This window comes from Coenobita brevimanus, chromosome 89 (genome assembly GCF_032717465.1).
Source record: "Coenobita brevimanus isolate Jiangsu-jjx chromosome 89, ASM3271746v2, whole genome shotgun sequence".
NCBI lineage: Eukaryota > Metazoa > Arthropoda > Malacostraca > Decapoda > Coenobitidae > Coenobita > Coenobita brevimanus.
The window spans coordinates 28,730,256-28,750,395 of record NC_137042.1 but is presented as its reverse complement, the minus strand read 5'-3'; the positions used below and the strand labels follow the sequence as shown (position 1 = coordinate 28,750,395).

Below are 20,140 nucleotides of genomic sequence, written 5' to 3'. Positions count from 1 at the left end.
TTTGAGTCTCGTTCGCCCACTCGTTCATGTGTCCTGCATGTGAGATCGTCTCCTTCACATTCTGCGAGTTACTTAACCTTCTCACTTGCATAAAACCATTGCAGTGCTACTTCTAATGTCAGGTAACAATGCAGCTGCGCTATGAATAGTGCTGTGGGCAATAGTAAGTGACGAGAGAACTTTGAGTGTTTGAAATAAGTGAAACTCTGAACCTGAAAATAATGTCTGGTGCTAACCCGAGTGAAAAGCATGATGCTACTGATGTTGCTGAGGACAAGGTATAGCCTTTCCCTCGATGTGAAATTAGAGATTGTTAAGTGCCATAAGGAGGGGCAGGGCCTAAGCAAGATCGCTGACACTATAAAGCTGCCTCAGTCCACGGTCTGGATGGTCATAAAGAAATCAGATGCTATAATTACGGCATTGCAGAATGTGCTTTTTCTGACTGCAAAATGTCTAACAAGAGCAAGGGAGCCTATCATGGGGGAGACAGAGCATCTCCTGACTGTGAATTAATGACCGGAACCAAGCAAAGCAGCCTCTTCGTCGTTCCTTCATCTGCAGTAAGACTCTCAGTCTGTGGAAGGACCTTATAGGTAAGGAAGGTATGGAGGCCAGGGAGGAGTTCAAGGCCAGCATGGGTTGGTTTGAGTGGGTTCAAGGTCTATGCTGGCCTTAAATATGTGACTATGTATGGCAAAGTGTTTGTGCAGACCATGTGGTGGCTGAGACCTTCCCTGCACAGCTGAAGGGAGTTATTGAAGAGAGGGATACTCTCCAAAGCAGGTCTTAAACTTGGGCAAAACAGGCTTGTTTTGGAAGCGGATATCAAGGACAACATATATCAGCCAGGAAGAATGGTTGACCGCATTCTGCTGGTTGTACATGGCAGGGTACCTCTTCCCCCACCTGCATGACTATGCCAGCAAGATCAGCCTTGCCACCTATTTCCTCCTCCATATTGACAACACTCCAGGCCACCCTGAGTGCATGGAGGACTGGGTGGACAACATCAATGTGGTGTATCTGCCCCCAGCACATCACTGCTCTAACTGATGATCAGGGCTTTATTGCAATCTTCAAGGTGCATTATCTCTGCTGCACCATGGAGCTGATGGTGAGGGTGAGTGGCTATGGGGCAAATGATGCATTTAGAGGAAGTTCAGCATCAGGCACTCCATCAACAATAAAAAGGCGGTGTAAAAGAATGAGCCGGCAAGCACTTTGAACTCCAAGTGGCGCAGAGTGCGGTCGGAGTGTATGTACTCCTTCATGGGGCTCCTGGCAGTCAAGAACGTTTACCTCTCACGCAAGACAGATATTTGAGGAGGTTGGCAAGGAAGATGTACAAGAGGTCCTGGAGGAACTCATTGAGCTCAAGGAACGAGTGGCTGAATGCACAGGAAGATGGTGAGGACGACGGTGAGGATGGGCACCTTTGTGTTCTCATTATAAAAACCTTGAAGGAGTTCCTTACAATAATGAACAAGGGCATTGCATTAATCTGGGACAAGGACCTGACCCTGACAAGAAGTGACTGATCAAGGCGTGGCATCAAATAAAACTTGAAGGAGTACAGGGAGCTCCTGGCAGCTAAGAAAAAAAGCAGTATGGCAGACCACCATCACCTCCTTCTCTCCTGCCAGCACCACCGAGGAAGAGCCAAGGTCATCAGTGAGTGGTGTGCAAATGCAACATTATGCATCACCTATCTCCATTATGTCTGCTTTGTTTTCATCACCACCTGGCATGCCCATATGTCATACCGCCATGCCCTCCCTCACCCTAACCACTCTACTCTCCATTGGCCTCACCTCATCACTCTCCATCGGTCTCACCGCATTGCCCTCCCGGCCGCACTGCATTGCTCCCCATTGGCCTCATCATGTTACTCTCCACCAGTCTTAGTACATCACTCTCCCTTGGCCTCGCAGCATTGCTCTCCCCATCTTTCCCCACCCCCTCCAGAAGACCTGGAGTGATCATCCAGGCCCTCCAGGTATCCCCCATCCTCATGGGGGATCCCTGTTGATGACTCGAACCAACCTAGGACAAACTCCTGGTTGCTGGGAGTTTTGGGGGACATTTTTGGTTTCATGGTCAAGGGCACTCTCCCAAACCCCAGTGAACCTATGTTATATTGACTTCACTATATAGCAAATCGTTATGCTATAGTTGTTCACTTGTTGCAGCCTTTTTGTATAGCGAGACTTGACTGTATGTTCCTTTAATGGCTTGGTTAGGTCATGTTTGGTTTGGTGAGTCTCATATCCAAAAATAAGACAGTGCAACTAATCTTAATTAAATACCAAAAGAAAATGCCCAGCTAGAAGAGTGGTGCAGTGTTACCTGTGTCTTCACATCAGTTCTGTAAAACTTCACTAGCTGTACTCTATTTAGTTGTCTTGTAGTTTATTTAGCATGTTTTTTTGTTTTTTTTTCACTGTCTTGGTTTTATTTTCTCACATTAATGCTGTAATTACAGACTCAGGTATTGTTAGTATTAAATGTTCTGCAGCATGGCAGTATTAGATTACAGTACTGTCTGTATATCTGCTGTATTATCAAGTGTATGTAATACTGTCTGCTACTTTATTTGAAAGCTGCTTAAAGCTCTGTTGATTATATTCCTTTGTTATGCTGTGTGATAATTACTCATCTTGGTTAGAAAGGGTTTTTAAACAAGCATTAGATTTGGAAGGTAGTAATGCACAGTACAGTATTTTCATATAGATTCTGAATCTTTTATTTAATCAGAAACTTTCTCGATAGGGTATTCATATATGCTGCAAATTAAATTTTGGTAAATCATAATGTTTAAGACAGCCTAGATTAGGAAATGCTTCTTTGGCTTAAACTTCACTCATTATCTTTCATAACTTTTGACAGGCATCTACCCGGTATATTGAAAACTCGGTTCATGTAGTGTCTCTGCCTAACTTGTTATATAATACAAAATACTGATAGGATATAGTGTTATGAGGATCTCTGACGTATGTTTTGCCTCACAACATATCTGTATTAGGTTCTGGTGAGGAAAGTTGTATGTTACCTTTATTCATGAAGTCTAATTCATATTGGTGTCAAGGTTCTTGTCTAATAGCTGCAACATGACTCCTGTCATATTCAGTAAAATTCCATATTTACAGCATGCAGTGGGGCATAGCTGATCAAGGTAATTTATTTTAGAAAGTACAGTTCTGCACAGGAAAGTTTGAAATTTACCTTGAAAATTATATATGAAGCCTTATAAACTGTGCTAAGGCTATGGGCTAGACTTTTTGAACTGTAAAAATTTGTTTGAGATTTAGTGATAAATGTTGATATAAATTCATATTGCAGTCATTGCATTGAATGATGAACTCTGCCAGTATTCAAAGCATTCTGAAGTATTATCATAGCAGGTGTCAAGCAAAATATTCAGTGCACAACAGTATCTGTTTTACAGATAATTCATAATGCTGTATTGTCTTGTGGAGAGACACCACAGTATTTCAAGATTAAAATTAACATTTTGAGAGTTTACATTATTATTATTATTATTATTATTGTTATTATTATTATTATTATTTATTATTATTATTAATATTATTATTATTATTTTTTTTAAATTTCATTCCCTGAGAATTACATTTCTTGGTAAAGTAGTATTTCATGAAAATAGAGTTATACAATAGATTGTAAGTGTTTTTTTTTAACATAGTTTCATTGGATACAGTACTGCATCAGTTTTATGTAGCATTGTATTACAGTACAGTACAGTATAGTACTTTTTACACTGTATTACCTTATCTTACAGTCAGAGGCTGGAGTTAATGCGGGAGATGTACCATAACGAAGCTGAGTTGTCCCCAACTTCTCCTGACTATAATGTAGAGAATTTAACGGGTGGAGACCCCTTCTACGATCGTTTCCCTTGGTTCAGGCTGGTTGGGAGGTATGTAAGTAAAGTAGATTAGGAAAGTACGAGTTAGATATAGCTGTAAAAAGGCCACTGTGCCTAATTTGTATTGTCTTTAGTGTAGTATCTCATTCATTTCATTAGCAGCATTATGTTAAATAAATGGGTGTACAGTCTAGGTGCATGGCTTCATGAATATAATAGAGTTGTGACGACGATGACTATTAATGTGTTATTGTGTTGTGGTGCAGAGGCTTCATGTACCTTAGCAACCTGATGTACCCAGTTCCTCTGGTTCACCGTGTGGCCATCGTCAATGAACGAGGTGATGTCAAAGGCTACCTCAAGGTGGCAGTCCAGGCAGTTGTAGGTGAGTAACTTGAACATGAATCCCATAACAGGTACATTTCCTCTTCAAATTACGTTATGTATCTCTCATCTTATTCAGACTTTCTTCCTTATGTAAAATTGTTAGGTTTGGTTCTCTCTTAATTAGAATCCTTCTTTGCTGTTTGACCTGTGTGTTTTTTTTTCTTTGTGAGCTAAATCCAATTTCTTCCTGACCTCCCTCCCAGTTCTGTGCTTGACTTGAGTCCTTGTGTTTCTCCTTGTCTTGACTTGTCATTCTGTTTTAGTGTTTTCATAGGTATCAATATTGTTTTTACAGAAGAAATTTATTGCTAACCCCCCCACTTTTTTTTTTAATGCTTTATGCGTTAATGAATGCATGAAGATCTTAAACAGAACCATGGAACTCTGTATTTTCATCACCAGGTTAATATTTTGTGTGTGTGTGTGTATGTGTGTGTGTGTGTGTGTGTGTGTGTGTGTGTGTGTGTGTGTGTGTGTGTACAGACAGCATGGAATTTTCAACTAAACTAAATAATTCATATTTTTCATTTTACATTGATATATCCATGACATACTCCAACATACAGCCTTGGGGTTTCTGCAGCATACTTCCTTTTTGGCAGTTAGATAAACATCTGCTTAATCTTAGTCATGCTTTTCTCTTTGATGCTTCTAAGAAATCTCACAGACCTTTACTATTACAAACCAAATGCGAGATTTTAGGTAACAGCTCGGATCGGTTTTCAGCAGCAGAAGAAGACACAGTAGAGAACACTCAGCCAGCTGGTGTAAGACAATCAGCCCGGATATCCTTCAATGAGAGCAACTTCAAGCGACCAAGAACCAAGCGAGGGTCCCTCTCAGCTCAGGTGCTAGAGAAGAACACGGCTGCTGCAGCTGAGGAGGAGCGTATTGTGGAAGGTCAAGTTGGGCCTGGCGACACCATCAAACTTGAGGGTCAGTCATATTTCCAGTGCTCATGCAGGCTAGAAAGACAGGCTTGGATTATCCTTGTCTTGGATTATCCTTGGTCTGTATGTTTGTGAGAAGTACGGTTGTGAGGTTGATCAATGAGAAACAGTGGATGATTTTTCTGTATGGAGGAACTGGAGATTGAGGGATTGGCTTGGTTGTTGTATGGAGGTTAAGTAGGTGGAAGAAGAGGAAGAAACTGAGTTAGATGATGAACTAGGTGTAGGAGCAATCTAGAGGAGCAATTGAATGAGAGTGGTGTATTACTATATAGGAGGATATATCATAACATACTATGGATAGAAGTGTGTGACAGATCCCTTGTTGAAACTGGGATATCCTCCACATAGTTTACCATCTGCCATTAAACAGATTACTGCTGTTAACTGTTTATGGAATCTGATTGGAAATTGGTCGAAGCAGTGGTAGTGGAGCACACTTTAGACACTAATTTAACTGATGGCTATAAGAAAATTTATAAGAAATGTAAATCAAAATATAGTTCAGATGATTTGTTACTACCTATCTTTCTGTCTATCTATATATATCCATCCATCATCCAATCCTATGTTGCCCCATGAGATGCGTAGGAGCCCAGGGCTAGGCAAGTTGGTCCTGACATTTAAGATGAGAGTGACCAGCCTCACTCAAACCCTGAGTGGCAGTGCATGAGAAATAAACTCCAACCACCTCTTGAATATAAACCTACACAGGCTCAGTCTGATTGGAGCTCCTTAATTACCTACAAAACCACCAGGCACCATAATTTGGTTATATGGTTACCACCCAGGGTAGTAAGTGGTTTCCGGGTGTACAGGAAACCATTTGACCTGTCACTCAGTGTGGAGATGTCATGCTGTGAAAAGTGGGGGCCATGGGGATGTGAGACAGTTTCAGTACAAGCTCTTGCCAAAAGTCATGGATATTTTTGAAAATATCACATCTTCTCCATATATTTGGTACTGTAGGTTGCGAAATGCTAGTAAATCAGCTTAATAGGCAGAACTAAAACTTAAGTTGGCAGTTTTTCTTTAATTAATTACTAACTTAATTAAGAAATAACAAAGATGTTGATATGAAGTGAGGTCATATTATATACCTCTATAAAAATTCTGCCATTGTTTGTTCTGCCACATTAGAGCTTGCCACTCTTTCATTGTTTGCTGTCTTAGTCATTGCTTGGGGTTGCAGATAGGCATTAACCTTTTGAATCTGGTGACATAGGTTTTAGCTTACACTTGCTCCTTCCTGGTAATCTTTGAAGACACATTTTGAAGTGAAGGAGATTCATATAACCTTCATTAAATTTATGACTACAAGAATTGTATCCTAAATTGAATACAGTCATCTGATAGTAGGAGGACATGTAAAGTTAAAAGTTGCCCGCCTTTCCAAGGGAATGCAGAGTGGTCTCCACACAAATTTGAGCACTCAGAGAAGTGATTATGCCCATCCCTGCTTGCGAAAGTTTGTAAACTTTTTGGATTGATGTTTCCACATCTTACTAAAACTACATGTTTGTTTGGTTTGACCTTTGACCTCATTAAGCTCTTTAAAAAGCACAAGTCCAAAAAATGAAAAAAATTACTTTGATATTTGGCCAATGAACAATTGTACCAAGTTTGAAGTGAATTGGAGAAGAACTGAAGAAATGGCACTTAATTGAAAAATATTTAGAAGAATGAAAGAAACTGAGTAAATACAATATAGTTTCCATCATAGTGTGGAGACCAAAAATACATCATTGGATTGTGGGAGTTAATGGTACCATAATATATGAGGTACGATAATATATTTCTCTCGACTTTGTGAGCCAGCATTATTATCATTGTATTTTGTCTGTGAATACAAAATTCTCACAAATAACTATTACTAACCATCAGTTTCTGTTCTTGTGAATACGACGCTTCTCATTAAATTTTATGTTCTTTTAGTTAAGTCTACCCTTTAACCCCTCTGTGGCCGAGCATCCATAATTAATCGGGACCCACTGTCCGACCCTGGGGCCGATTTTTGAAGTTTCGAAAATCAATTTTCTTTTTCTTGACAAATTGAAGAGGAACATCAGATGCACCTTGCAGTGCAATTTAGAGCTTCCTAGACTGATCCTGAGCCATGCAATCGAACACGGAAGTTGCTCAAATTTAGGCACCTGATATTGGTCACCTGTAGGTATTGCCCTGACGCAACATTGCATAAAGTGTTTTTTGTTGTTGTTGTTGTTTACCAAAAAACATTGTCAGTGGTGCTGAAATTGTGTGAAATGACTAGATATGTGTATTTTGAAGTGTTCAGTACATAATATGCAAGGTTTGAACAAAAAAAAAAAAAATATTATTTTGCATTTCGGTGTTTATTGTGTTTATGGTAGTATCAACTTATTTTTGTAGTCTGGGTGGTGGAGTTTGTTGGAAAAGGAAAGCGAGAGTTTCTATTTTCAGACCTAAATGAGATAAACGTCATCCCTCGATTGTACAGGCTGGACAATGAGGGGTGAAATGTGAGACGACCTGTGATTCGCACCTCACATGAGCTGATTAGCAGGAAGAGGGGGGGAGGCATTCCCTCCCACAAAAACATCACGTGAATATGGAAAACTTTCCTGTTATGCTTGTGCAAGTCAAAGAACATGTAAAATGATCCAAAGCAGTACAACAAATAAGTAAAGATACCAAACAAAAATGTATTTTTCCCCTATATTCATGCCTTTCTTGTTAATGTTTTTTTATTTATAAGCATAAACAGGGTGGTTGTGTGTTTTACAAGGGAGGAGAAAGATGATATTTTTTGTCTGGGTCGAGATAATGGGTTTAACTGTGTGTGTTTAGGCATGGCCACAAGTTAAAATACCGTACATCCACTCGTCACAGCAGCAGATGCTGAACTGACAGATGGGGTGTGAGGGAGTGTTGTAAAGGTCAGTCTCAAGATGTACGAGACGTTCATTCACTTCCCAAAAGTTTTTGCGGTTTTCTACAAGTTGCACTGCATTGGATGATTCAAACCATTACAACAAACCTGAGCAGATAGGTAAAGATACCAACACAAAAATGTATATTTATCCTATTTTAATGTTTTTTTTTTTTTTTTTATGCCTGTATTTATTTATAACTGTAACCAGGGTTGTTGTGTGTGTTGCAAGGGAGGAGAAAGATGATATTTTCTGTTTGGGTCGAGATAATGGGTGTAGTTTTGTGTGTTTAGGTCTGGCCACGAACGAAATTTGGACGTCCACTCATCACGGCAGCAGGCTCTGAACTGATGGATGGGGTGTATGGGAGTATAGTTTGGGTCAGTCTTAAGACGTCTGAGATGTTCGTTCACTTCCCAACACTTTTCACATTTTTCTACATTTTGCACTGCGTCGATGTCGGCGGCCATGCTACGGTTAAACAACATTTGACGCCGGCGGCAATGCTATGGTAAAACAACGTTCAATGCTGGCTGCCACAGAGGGGTTAATACCAAATCACCATTTCAGTTTATGCAAAATTCCACAGTCAAAAATGAGTAAGTGAGAAGTGCATAAAGCATTATTACGTTTTGGCGCTGTTTGCATGTGGAAGCCATTCTCCACAATGCATGCCATTACCACAGTAACCAATACATAGCTACCCAGTGACCTACTGCACTGCCTGATCGTATCTACACCTTTACCAGTATTTTCACTCATCTCTGTGGTAACAGTGGTTTATTAACAGCTATTTGGGGGGGATTTAATGCATTAAGACCTTTTTGTTATACTAAAAACAGAACAATATAATAAGATAAGGTAGAGCCATTGAAAAACCTTGACCATGGCATTCCCATGCAGAAGTTGCGTGACACGTATAGTATTGGTTTGTCAGCTGTTTATGATATAAAGAAGCAGAGGGATAAATATTTAATTCTATGCAGACTGATTCAATGAAGCAAATGATTCAGCCTCAAATGAAATAGAACAGCTTAAAAGAGAAAACAAGAGATTGGAGGAAGAAAGGGATAAGATGAAAATTAAACTCAAAGAGTATGAATCAAAAACAAAGATGCAAGATGAACACATTAAGGAAATCAAGGATGAGCATAAGGGATGGAAGAAAATTCAGGAAGAAGGGAAAATAACTCTAAACAAAATTATAGAACAGAAGAAAGAAAACCAGGAAAAGGTAGAGATGGAAATGGTTAAGGTACTAAAAGCACAGAATCACTTGTCAGAGATGCAGCAGTCAAGAAAAAATGCATAATTATCTCAGGTTTGAAAGAAAACCCTATGTCAATGAGGTCAGTAAGAGAAAGGGAAGAAGTGAGAAGGGCAAAGGAAATAGTGCCAATAGTTATGGAAGGAAATGACGAAGCCCAAGAGGGGATCAAAGAAGTATTTAGGCTGGGAAAATATGTGGAGGAAGGGGCAAGGCCACGAAAAGTAAAATTTCAATTTCAGGTCATGGTAAATGAAATAATCAACGAGGCTTGGAAATTAGCAGATAAGAAAGGATTAAAAAATATCTGGATAAGGAGAGATGCAAATGAGGAAGAGAGAGCTAAAACAAAGGAACTTGTTAAGGAAGCTAAGGAAAAAAACAACCAGAGAATGGAGGAAGAGAAGACAGAGTTTTATTGGAGAGTTATGGATCAGAAATTGAGGAAGTGGCACCGAAGGAGAGAGGGAGAGAGAAGGACAATAAAAAACAATGCAAAAAGATTGAAAGTGGCGTACGTTAATGTGGATGGTCTAAGCTCAGCAAGGCCAGAAATAGACGATTTCTTGAGGGTAAATGAGCCAGACATTATGTGCTTTGTAGAGACCAAGCTAAGAGAGAATATTGAAATCCATATGGGAGATGAAAAATACAAACTGTGGAGAAGAGATAGAAAAGAAAAAAATGGGAGGAGGAGTGATGATAGCAGTGAAGAACAACATAAATGTGGTTAATGTGGAAGTGGGAGAGTTTAGGGCTGAAGTGATAAACATGATACTAGAATCCAGAGGGAAAGGCAAGAGAAACATCACAGTAGCATATGTCCCCCAAAAAACAAGGAAATGGAATGAGGAGGAATATCAGGAGATGTTGTCAAGCATGGCTAGATACCTTGAGAAAAGAAACAACATAATCCTGATCAGTGATATTAATTGTAAAGAGGTAAAGTGGGAGGAGTGGGAGTCATGAAGTAGTGAAGATTCGTTGGGCAGTATACTGTTAAATATAGCAATGGATGTGTTATGACACAGTGGGTCAAATAAGAGACATGGTTTAGAGGTGATTACACACCAACAAGACTAGAATTAATTCTAACCAAAGAACCCATTGAAATTGAATCTCTGAAATATTTGTGTCCTATAGGAAAAAGTGAGCAAGTGATTATGTAGTGATAGAGTTCCAAACAATAGAAGGAAATGGGGAAACAAGGGATGAACTATACAGGTATGGAAGATACAACTTTGGGAAAGCAAACTTTACAGGATTGAGAACATTTTTCAAAGCAGTTGCTTGGTGAGAATTTAGGGAAACAAGAGAGATACAGAAGAAGAGGGATATCTTTCTAGACTTCTGTAATACGGGTGTGGAAAAGCATGTGCAAAAAGTTAGTGGGAAAGAGCACTGGTTAAACGACTGGTTCTGCAAAAAAAACTTAGACCCACTAAATACTTACATACTGTTATGGTAAGTACCAGAAACACACATAGGCATGGTTAGGTTAATAGAAAATAATGAATAGGGCACAGTAAGGAAGAAACACACATCACAGAGAGACTGGAGATGGGTGTGAGGTAAGTGGTTCTGAGGCTAGGGGGTGGAGAGTTAGTGGTCTCTATTACCTGGCATTAACTCCTCAAGTAGGGCCTCATCTGTGAATCCCTCATAACCATCAGAAATCACAGACACTGCTTTATCATTATTGACAGAAACAGCTCATTCATGCCATAATGATGTTTTGAGCCAAAAAATGAGCTATAACAATAGGAGTGTAGATTTTCATCTCACAGTGATAATGAAAACTGCTATAACCAAGTGCAGTATAACCGAGAGATCACTGTATGCCCTTGAATAATCTCTTATCTATGAAGGGGAAGGAGGGATCATTTAAATAGGACAAAATAACCAAAGATTAGAATAAAATTAAAATTATGCCCTCATGCTAAAGGGATGAGTGACTTGCTAGGTTGGCTTAGTACCGGTGTTTTTCCCTGTCAGTTTTGTTAATGAAATAATGAGTGATGAACTGCATTTCCTGATACAGAAAATGCATTGGTGTGGAAGATACAATTCAAATTTGGTGGGGTAAACAGCATTGTTCAAAGGAAAAAGGAGTCTCTGATGTTCTGTAGTTATACAGCAACTTCCTGATTGCATTCTTCAGGTCCATCAAATATTATTATAAATTTCCTGTTCTTTATGCTTCTTTTCATTTCAAGAAGGACAACTGTCCAGCTGGATGTTTATAGCTGAATAGTCAGTCATGCTGTTATAACATTAAAATATCCCTTGTTTCCACTATACACCCATGCTTTGTTTTCATTTAGCACTCATTCCATTTATTGTAGTGATTATAGCAGCAGAATTCTACCTTCTGCTGATGTTCATTCTCATTTTTTATAGACCGTATTTATTTTTTCATGGATTAGGTTAAAAGTATGTTTTATGATGTTTTATTTTCAATGACAATATCCAAGTAACAAAAGTGAACCCAAAGCATGTATTCTAAAATTTATTTTAGCATCATGAGTAATGCAGTAAATCAAAACGCAGTATGAAGAGAAAGCTTAACATTTTCAGCCCCAAGGTATTTTCTTGATAAAGACAGCTTTCCTGAAGTGTTAAAAAAAAAAGAAAGAAAGAAAGAAAGAAAATCTAGTGGTGGCAAGGGTTTGTAAATAGAAATGTTGTACTTGTAGTTAATGGTTATTGGAGACTGTTTCAGCCCTTCCCTGTGAGGAGTCCTAAGCTGTATAAAATTATTTGGGAGTGGCGAGAATGAAATAAAAAGGGTTAGTAGTATCAAAAACGTAAAAGAAAATGAAAGAATAAATTAATGCTCATTACCAGCTTGGTCATTGCTACAACTCTCTAGTCATATGACTATAAGCAGTGAAACATTGCATTGTCTGCTGCCACATGACATCACCAGTCTGACTTGACTATCAGTGTAGTACGCACTGGATGATTAATGAAGCCATATTTGGAGGGAGGAGGGGGAACTGTGTTGCATGAAGCAGGGATTATGGCATAGTGAAAGGATATACAGAGTGATCATCTGATTGAAGGCCCTACCACTTCCAACTTGAATATAGCCATGCTGTGCAAACAGTGTCATGGTCATCGGCTTAGGAAACAGTAATTAGAATCAAATTGATTCAGATCCAAAAAGTTCCATATTATTTATCATTTCATGATCAAAACTTGACTGCACATAGCCACTTGTTTATGACTTCTGATGCTATCCTTCTTTTCCTTAATACCGACTTATTATCAAAGTGTGTGAAGACTGCTAAAATTTAGCCTGTATGCCAAAGCGATGCAGGCATGAATATTATGTTAGCCAATACTAAAGGACAATTTTTTTTAGGCTTTGCCACTGTCCCTGTGTGTGTCTTTTTTGGCCCTTTTCCTAGATTTTTGTGTTAATATCCCAATAACTAATGCATAGGTCTTGACAGAATGCTGATAATTTCTGCTTGCAGTACATTTGACATGTACAAGTTCTGCTTATGGTGTATTTGTGTGAATTGATTATTTAGTCTTTACTCCATGTATACATAATGAAGCTCATTAATCATTCTAGTAAATGTAAATTGTGTTGAATTTTCTAGTTTTTCTTTTAAAGTTCCCATGCATGGGAAATATTGTTTTTTATTTTTATTGTTTCCTAACCCTGTCACACATCTTCCACCATGAATTAATTCTAAGTACACTTATATATTATTTTTTGTTAAAATATTTATTGAAGCAGCACTTTGTTGACTTAAAAAAGAAATAAAGATAACAGTAGCTTTTCTACTTTTATGTTTCAGAAAACTTCCTGTAGTTTTAGCCACTAATATTTTTCCATTGCTTCATTTCTAATCATTTGCATTTAGTTGTGAGAGCTAATATTTTCCTGTGATTAAAAATAAATATTAGTTATTCATTTCTGTGCTGTACAGATGAAGTATGTGAAGTTGACAGTGGGCGTGGTGACAGCAGCCTGAGCTCGTGTGACAGTGGTAAGGATGAGGACCTCCCACCCCACCTGCGCCTTGGTCAGGAGTTCACGTTTAGAGTCACTGTACTCCAGGCCTTTGATGTCTCCACTGAGTATGCTGACATATTCTGCCAATTTAAGTACGTCATCATTGCTGTTGGTACTGAAATTGTGCATTATTAGAATTTCTAACACAGTAGTGCAAAAGGTTAGGAAAAATAACCATTTATGGAAATAAGCAGAACTGTGTATGGGCCGTCCGTATTATACAATTTGTCAGGGATGTGTTCTAAGCTTTCATAACTTTTTCCGTTGGAAAGCTACCTTATCAGCTGTAAGGTAATAGTTATTGTTGTTGTCATTTAACCCCAGTTTGTCAGACCAAGCAGACCCAGCAACCACAGGTAAGCAGTTGCATCTGTGGGGCTGTCCTACAAGTACTGTACTGTACAGTATGTGCACCACACAGGGAACTGGCACCCCCTCGCAGTACACGTGCCTTAGCAGAGTCAGACTAGGATCCTTCTCCATTGCGAGGTGCTGGGAAATATGAGGAGGTTTTGCTCCTGGGTGAATGCTTTCTAGTACTTTGCCCCATACACTAAAATGCAATATTTATAAAGTTCCTCGAGTTGATATTTTGGTCATATTGGCCCACAGAGAATGTTATGATATATATGTGTATATATTTTAAAATTGAAATGTGGTGTTGTTTTGCTGCTGCAGTTTCCTACAATCAAATACAGTATTTTTCAGCAAACTTAACCCTTGGAGATTCTGATGACTCGTTTTCACGTCATTTCAAATCCAACTTCAGAGATTCCAGTGACGCATTTATGCCTGTTTTTAAAATACTTTTGTAAAACGTTCATTATAAATTGCATTTATGCGTTATAACAAAGAGACTCAGACAAGATGTCATGGAATGCTTGCCCTGTGCGTGGTGGGCAGTAGTTTTGTAGTTTGCATGGTTTAAACGAGATTTAAATACAAGTATCTTTATTAGTTTTTTTTTTTTTTTCTTTGTCAAATATTTTCTATGACAAGGTATCAAATTTTTGGTTTTTGCCTAACTTCATCATGTTGACTTATTATTTTCTTTTATTTTCCCTTTTTTATAATAGGACAATAAAGTACAGGTACAACTATTCAGCTTCAAAATAACACCAAACCAGCATCCTATTGTAAAAAGTGTATTTACACTGACCAATCTAAGAAAAAGATCGCAAAGTGAATATGCAGCCAAGACTCATGAAAAATTGTGCATCTTTTTCCTTTTGCTTTACCGCGCAATAAAAACACAGAATGACCATAATCTGTATAAAAGGTATACGTATATATAAAAGTAATTTATTGTAATTTTGCATGGTTTAAACCAGATTAATATATCTTTATAAGTTTTTTTTTTTTTTTTTTTTCCGAATATTTTTCTGCGGCAAGGTATAAAAATTTTGGTTTTCCCCTAACTTCAACTTGTCATTTTGACTTTTTATTTTCTTTGTTTTCCTTTTTTGAACATCATATGATAAAGTACAACTATTCACTTTTAAAATAACACCACAACCAGCATCGTTTCTTAACAAGTGATCAAAGAAAAAAATTGTGAAGCAAATATGTGGCCAAAACTCATAAAAAATTGTGCATCTTTTTCCTTGTGCTTTACTGCATAATAAAATGGAGATGTAACCATAATCAGTCATTGTAAAGGTACTGTAATGTAGTTGCATGGTTTAAACTGGATTTATATATCTTTATTATTATTTTTTTTTTCTTTTTTGAATATACTACGATGAAGTACAACTATTCAGCTTTAAAGTGACACCAAAAACAACATTCTGTCATGAAAAGTATGTCTACACAAAGCGATCAAAGAATAATATCACTGCACAGAGATGTAGGTCAGCGCGAGAGCAACTGACTGTAGCACAGACATAATCTGCCCGGCCCAGAAACCTGATAGGGTTGAAAAGTATGTACTTTTAGTCAAAGAACAGTTTGTAGGTAAGAGATAGAAAGGGGAATGCAAAATATGTGTATGCAAATTTCTAGTGCCATAACTGCTGTACTTTAACCACAACAAGCACCAGTAAAATGCATATGGAAGTTAATTTTGGTTGGTCTCTTTTGAGGTATGTTGCAGTCAGAGCCATGTCCTCTTTTGAGATATGGTATAGTTGATGGGTTGATTTTTTTTTTTTTTTTTTTTTTTTTCAGACTTAAAAGCAAAAAAGAATATAAACAAAGTGACTTATAAGGAAGACTTATTGTTCTTGCAAGGAAGGGTGTAGGTGAATTAAAAACCATTCCAGCATTATTTGACAGAAGGGTATGCCAATAAAATTTTATGTATTTGATTCATCATTCAGTCAGTCAAATGACACCATGCTTCCTCTTAAGGAATCCCTTGTGTAGAGGCTGGCTATGGTACAACTGATATTTTTTATGGACTGGAAGCTAAATCAAGTAGCAAAACCAGCTAATTACATCCCATTAGTTGCTGAAAACTTCATCATCATCATCATCTAATCCTATGTTGCCCCTTGAGGAATGTAGGAGCCCGGGACTAGGCAAGCTGGTCCTGAGATTTAAGATGAGTGACCAGCCTCACTCATCTCTGAGTGGCATTACTTGAGCAATAAACCCCAACCTCCCTTTGGATATAAATCTGCCCAGGTTCAGTGTGATTGGAGTGCCTTAATTACCCACAAAACCACCAGGCACCATAGTTTGGCTATATGGTTACCACCCAGCAAAATAAATGGTTTCCCGGTGTACAGGAAACCATTTGGCTTGTCACTCAGTGTAGTCACCCATAGAGAGAAGGAAGAAGAAAGAACAAAAGAAAGAAAGACAGACTAGGAAGGAAGGAAGGAAAGAAGGTAGGAAGAGAGGAGAGGGCAGGCACCCAAGAGCAGCACTACATTGAGTGAGTGGATGGTGAGCGCCCCCTGTTGAAAAATGATGGGGAAAAAATAAATCTGATATGTGTAATAAAGAGTTTTAACAGTGTTAGAGTCTCATCTTGGACTTTGACTCTATTTACATGTGAATATTTTATGTCAAAAAATGATTGTGTGGGTAGTTACCAAGCTTGTAGCCACATTTTATTTTTATGGTAGTACTCCTAGGTTCAGTGATAGCCATCCATCTGCTATCTGATATCATCAGTTATAGTAGCTAATTACAGTGCTATACAGTATTTTTCAGGTGCCTACCTCATCATAATGTGTGTAAGTTACTGATCAAATGTTTTTCTCACTACCTCCATCAGCTTCCGACACCGACACGATGAAGCCTTTTCAACTGAACCCATTAAAAACACTGGAAAGGGGCCACCTCTTGGGTTCTATCATGTACAGAATGTAAGTACAATTTTTTATGTATTATCTCTGATGCCTTGCTCCTTGTTGGAAACCCCCTAACAGGGGATGGTCATGAAAAAACTGCCTCTTGGTTACACTATCCCTGCATATTTTTCTAACATTTACAAACACTCTTGTTTTTCATCCTTTTCCTCTTAGTAGTACACTGCTCCACTGTATTCTTCTGTTTTTTATCATTCTGGGTGATGGCAGTTGGCATTTATAAACTCAGAAGATACCACATACACTGAAAAGGTTCAAAGTCTCCAGTAACTCAGCTGAAGAACCTCCTTTTACATGCAGACTGAGATATGGGAGAGTAGAGAGAACTTGTATTAAAAAAAACCTTCTGTTCAGCCTTCACACTTATATTGCCCAAGCTACTCTTTCTAATTTTTATGGAGTTTATTACCTGCATCCTGCCTCACCGCACTACTTTCCTAGTCAGTACTGCACACTCTCATCCACACACCTGACCCTTTTTCAACCCCTTGTATTGCATGTTTGGACGTGTCTCCATGAGATTTACTCCTGCATTGCTCCAACAATTGCCACCATTTCAACTCATCCCGCCCATCCCATTTCACACATTTCTCCCTCCTTCTTCCCTCCTTCTGTGAATGTCTGTGATAAATCACTGCCATACACTTTAACCAAAATGCATTGCTGTCTTCACTGGGCATACTTCCAGAGTCATCCCCCACCACTCAAAACCAGTCCAGTCCATCACAACAAGTCCTCTTTGTTTACCATACTCATATTGTGTTGTGTACTCTCTGATTTTTCTAAAACCTATTACTTAATCTACAATCCTCCACCCATCTTGCAGTTCTCCACCACCCAACACCATTTTAGCCTGACTAGCCCACTCCTCCTTGGACCATCATTTGTCACGGAATTCCGAAGTGGGTGTAAAAATTCACCAATATCCCCATTTATAATATGCAGAGGCTGTTTGTTATGTATGGTCTTCATATAATTTGATATGTAGTTAAAATGATTGAGTATTTACAGTAGCTACTGGTAGGTTGCTCCATGTAATGCCTAGTGTTAATACAGGGTATTTGTATGATATAAGTAACAAGATATGCAAGTTTGAAATTCAAATTTTCTGTGTCTAAGATTTAAGGCAATACAGTTACCCCCTGTTTATACATCATAATTCACTTAAGGCCTTGTATATCAGATAATACTGTAACTCTTCTTCTTCTTCGTCTTTTTTATTTATTTATTTTTTATTTTATTTTATTTTTTTTAATGCTGTCCTACTCCCCTAACCTCTGTACAGGAGGTATAACTCCTGTAAAACTCTGTACAGGTCTTCCTGTCCATATGCAAAACTCATCGCAATTCCGATTTTCCGATGGCCACCTCTATAGTCTTTATATACTTCTTGCACAACCACTCTTATGTTACGGTACGTTGGTGTGATTTTAATTATTAAAAATTCCTTTTCTTTATACATATTTCACTGTAGGCCTGTCTTATTTGCACTGAATACTTGTTCAGTGACAGTCACTAAGAATATTAATATTTATTAAAAGTGAGAGTGAGATGTGTTGATGGATATAAGTAGAACTGAAAGCAGCCAACAAATTACATAAGTACAGGCCAGCTCCCTCCACCCCCTGTCTCTTCATTGCACTGTTGCATCTTTATCTCTTTTATATCACTACTTCAGTGGGCACTGCTCCTCTGAACTGTCTGCCTGCATCTCTCCACCACTATAGCAGGCACTTAGCACCCGTTTAGCAGCAAACTCTCATCCTTTTTCTGTCCAACTCTCTAATGCAAGAGTTAACATTTACTCTCAGTCTGTCATGTGTGCAGCAAGTCAGCTCTGGAACTGTCTTCCTCAGTCTGTATTTGCTGTTGCCTATGACCTCCAGTCTTGTAAATGCATTGTGTCCAGGTACCTCAAAATGAACAAATCTTGAATTTGGCTTTCAGTTATTTTGTTTTTATTTTTTCATGGAGGGAATACTCTCGCAGGTTCTGGCCCTTGGTTCCTTCTTCCATGTAAAGAGAGAAATTGCATACATATTTACATTAACATTTTATTATTTTCCACAGAAGATGCTACAAACATTTACAATATTTTATTTCTAAAAAGTGAGTGATATGCATAGATGGCTAAAAGCAGAACTGAAAGCAAGCAACTAGCTGCAAAGGGTGAAACACAAAGGAGACCGGTTGACGCCAAATACATTACAGGTACATGCATATATCCGTGAACATTTTATTATTTTCCACAGAAGAAGCTACAGGCATGCACACAGCACTAGGGTAAACAACATAAACCCCTGCAAAAACTCTGGTATGGCAACAAAGCCACAAATTCCATAACGAACTTAACGTGCACCAACACCGGATGACTTACTCTTTGTATCTGAGGTGGAGCAGGCAGCAGCCTTTGTTTTGATGGGCATCATCGGTTGTGTAAGAGTGTTGTGGGGAGTATTTGGTGGTTTAGAAAATTCAGCTTCCATGCGTGCCGCCAGTTAACATATTAAAAAAATGGCTATTGCTTTAATTCAGACAGATTTTTTTCTTTGTAGGATAGTGACAGAGATCAGATAGTGCAGTATCAGATAAACAGGGGATTGCTGTAGCTGGATGAGCATGTAGATACTGTATATATATGTGTTTCCTTCTGTTTCTCAGATTACTGTGACGGTGACGAGAGCATTCATCGATTACATCAAAACGCAACCCATTGTATTTGAAGTTTTTGGTCATTATCAACAACATCCTCTGCACCGTGACTCTCGCCAAGATGCAACACACTTGTTAGTACCAATCAAAGAAAGACTGTGTGTGTGTGTGTGTGTGTGTGTGTAGTTATACATAGTACAAATACTGTATGCAAAAGAATGGTGCTTTAGAAGTTTAATTGAGCTGTAATTGATGTTTGAACGTAGTTATGTGAATGCATAATGAAATAATTCTTTATGGCTTTCAGTAATGCTTAATAGTTGCCTGAGTTACATAAGGTAAAGTAATACCAAATTACATCCAACACTCCTACAGTGCGCGATCCTAGAACGCGGAAATCATAGAACACGGGAGGCACCTGTGTGTGTTTCAAAATCATATTACATAGAAAAAAATACATACAGCACGGTGGGAGGCACCTGTTTATGTTTCAAAATCTTACTACGAGGAAAAGATGCATATGACACAGATTGTCAGGCCATGTCTTTGCTATGACATGTCTGCGTGGTGTGTATTCACAGTCCACTGAGTACTGTTTCTTCTCAACCTGAGCCCACCCTCTCCCTGCGCTGTGACTGTACAGTACTCGTGCTCTATGTGACTTCTTCTCCCCTCTGCCCCACTTAAAGGGGATATCACACGGTACCTTGTATGAAGTTTGCTGAGGAAATGAGAGTAA

At 38.5% G+C, this 20,140-nt stretch overlaps 1 protein-coding gene across 2 annotated transcripts in view; it reads left to right on the top strand.

Annotated features, from left to right (window-relative positions):
* The window catches only part of unc-104 (kinesin family member unc-104), a 212,168-nt gene that overhangs the window by 146,982 nt on the left and 45,046 nt on the right, over nucleotides 1-20,140 (top strand). For both annotated transcript variants that reach the window (XM_080281497.1, XM_080281498.1), the window contains exons 21-26: nucleotides 3,800-3,937; nucleotides 4,153-4,271; nucleotides 5,000-5,209; nucleotides 13,347-13,524; nucleotides 16,656-16,746; nucleotides 19,411-19,535. In XM_080281497.1, coding sequence (XP_080137623.1) covers nucleotides 3,800-3,937; nucleotides 4,153-4,271; nucleotides 5,000-5,209; nucleotides 13,347-13,524; nucleotides 16,656-16,746; nucleotides 19,411-19,535 — 861 coding nt within the window. The remainder of the gene's footprint in view (nucleotides 1-3,799; nucleotides 3,938-4,152; nucleotides 4,272-4,999; nucleotides 5,210-13,346; nucleotides 13,525-16,655; nucleotides 16,747-19,410; nucleotides 19,536-20,140) is intronic.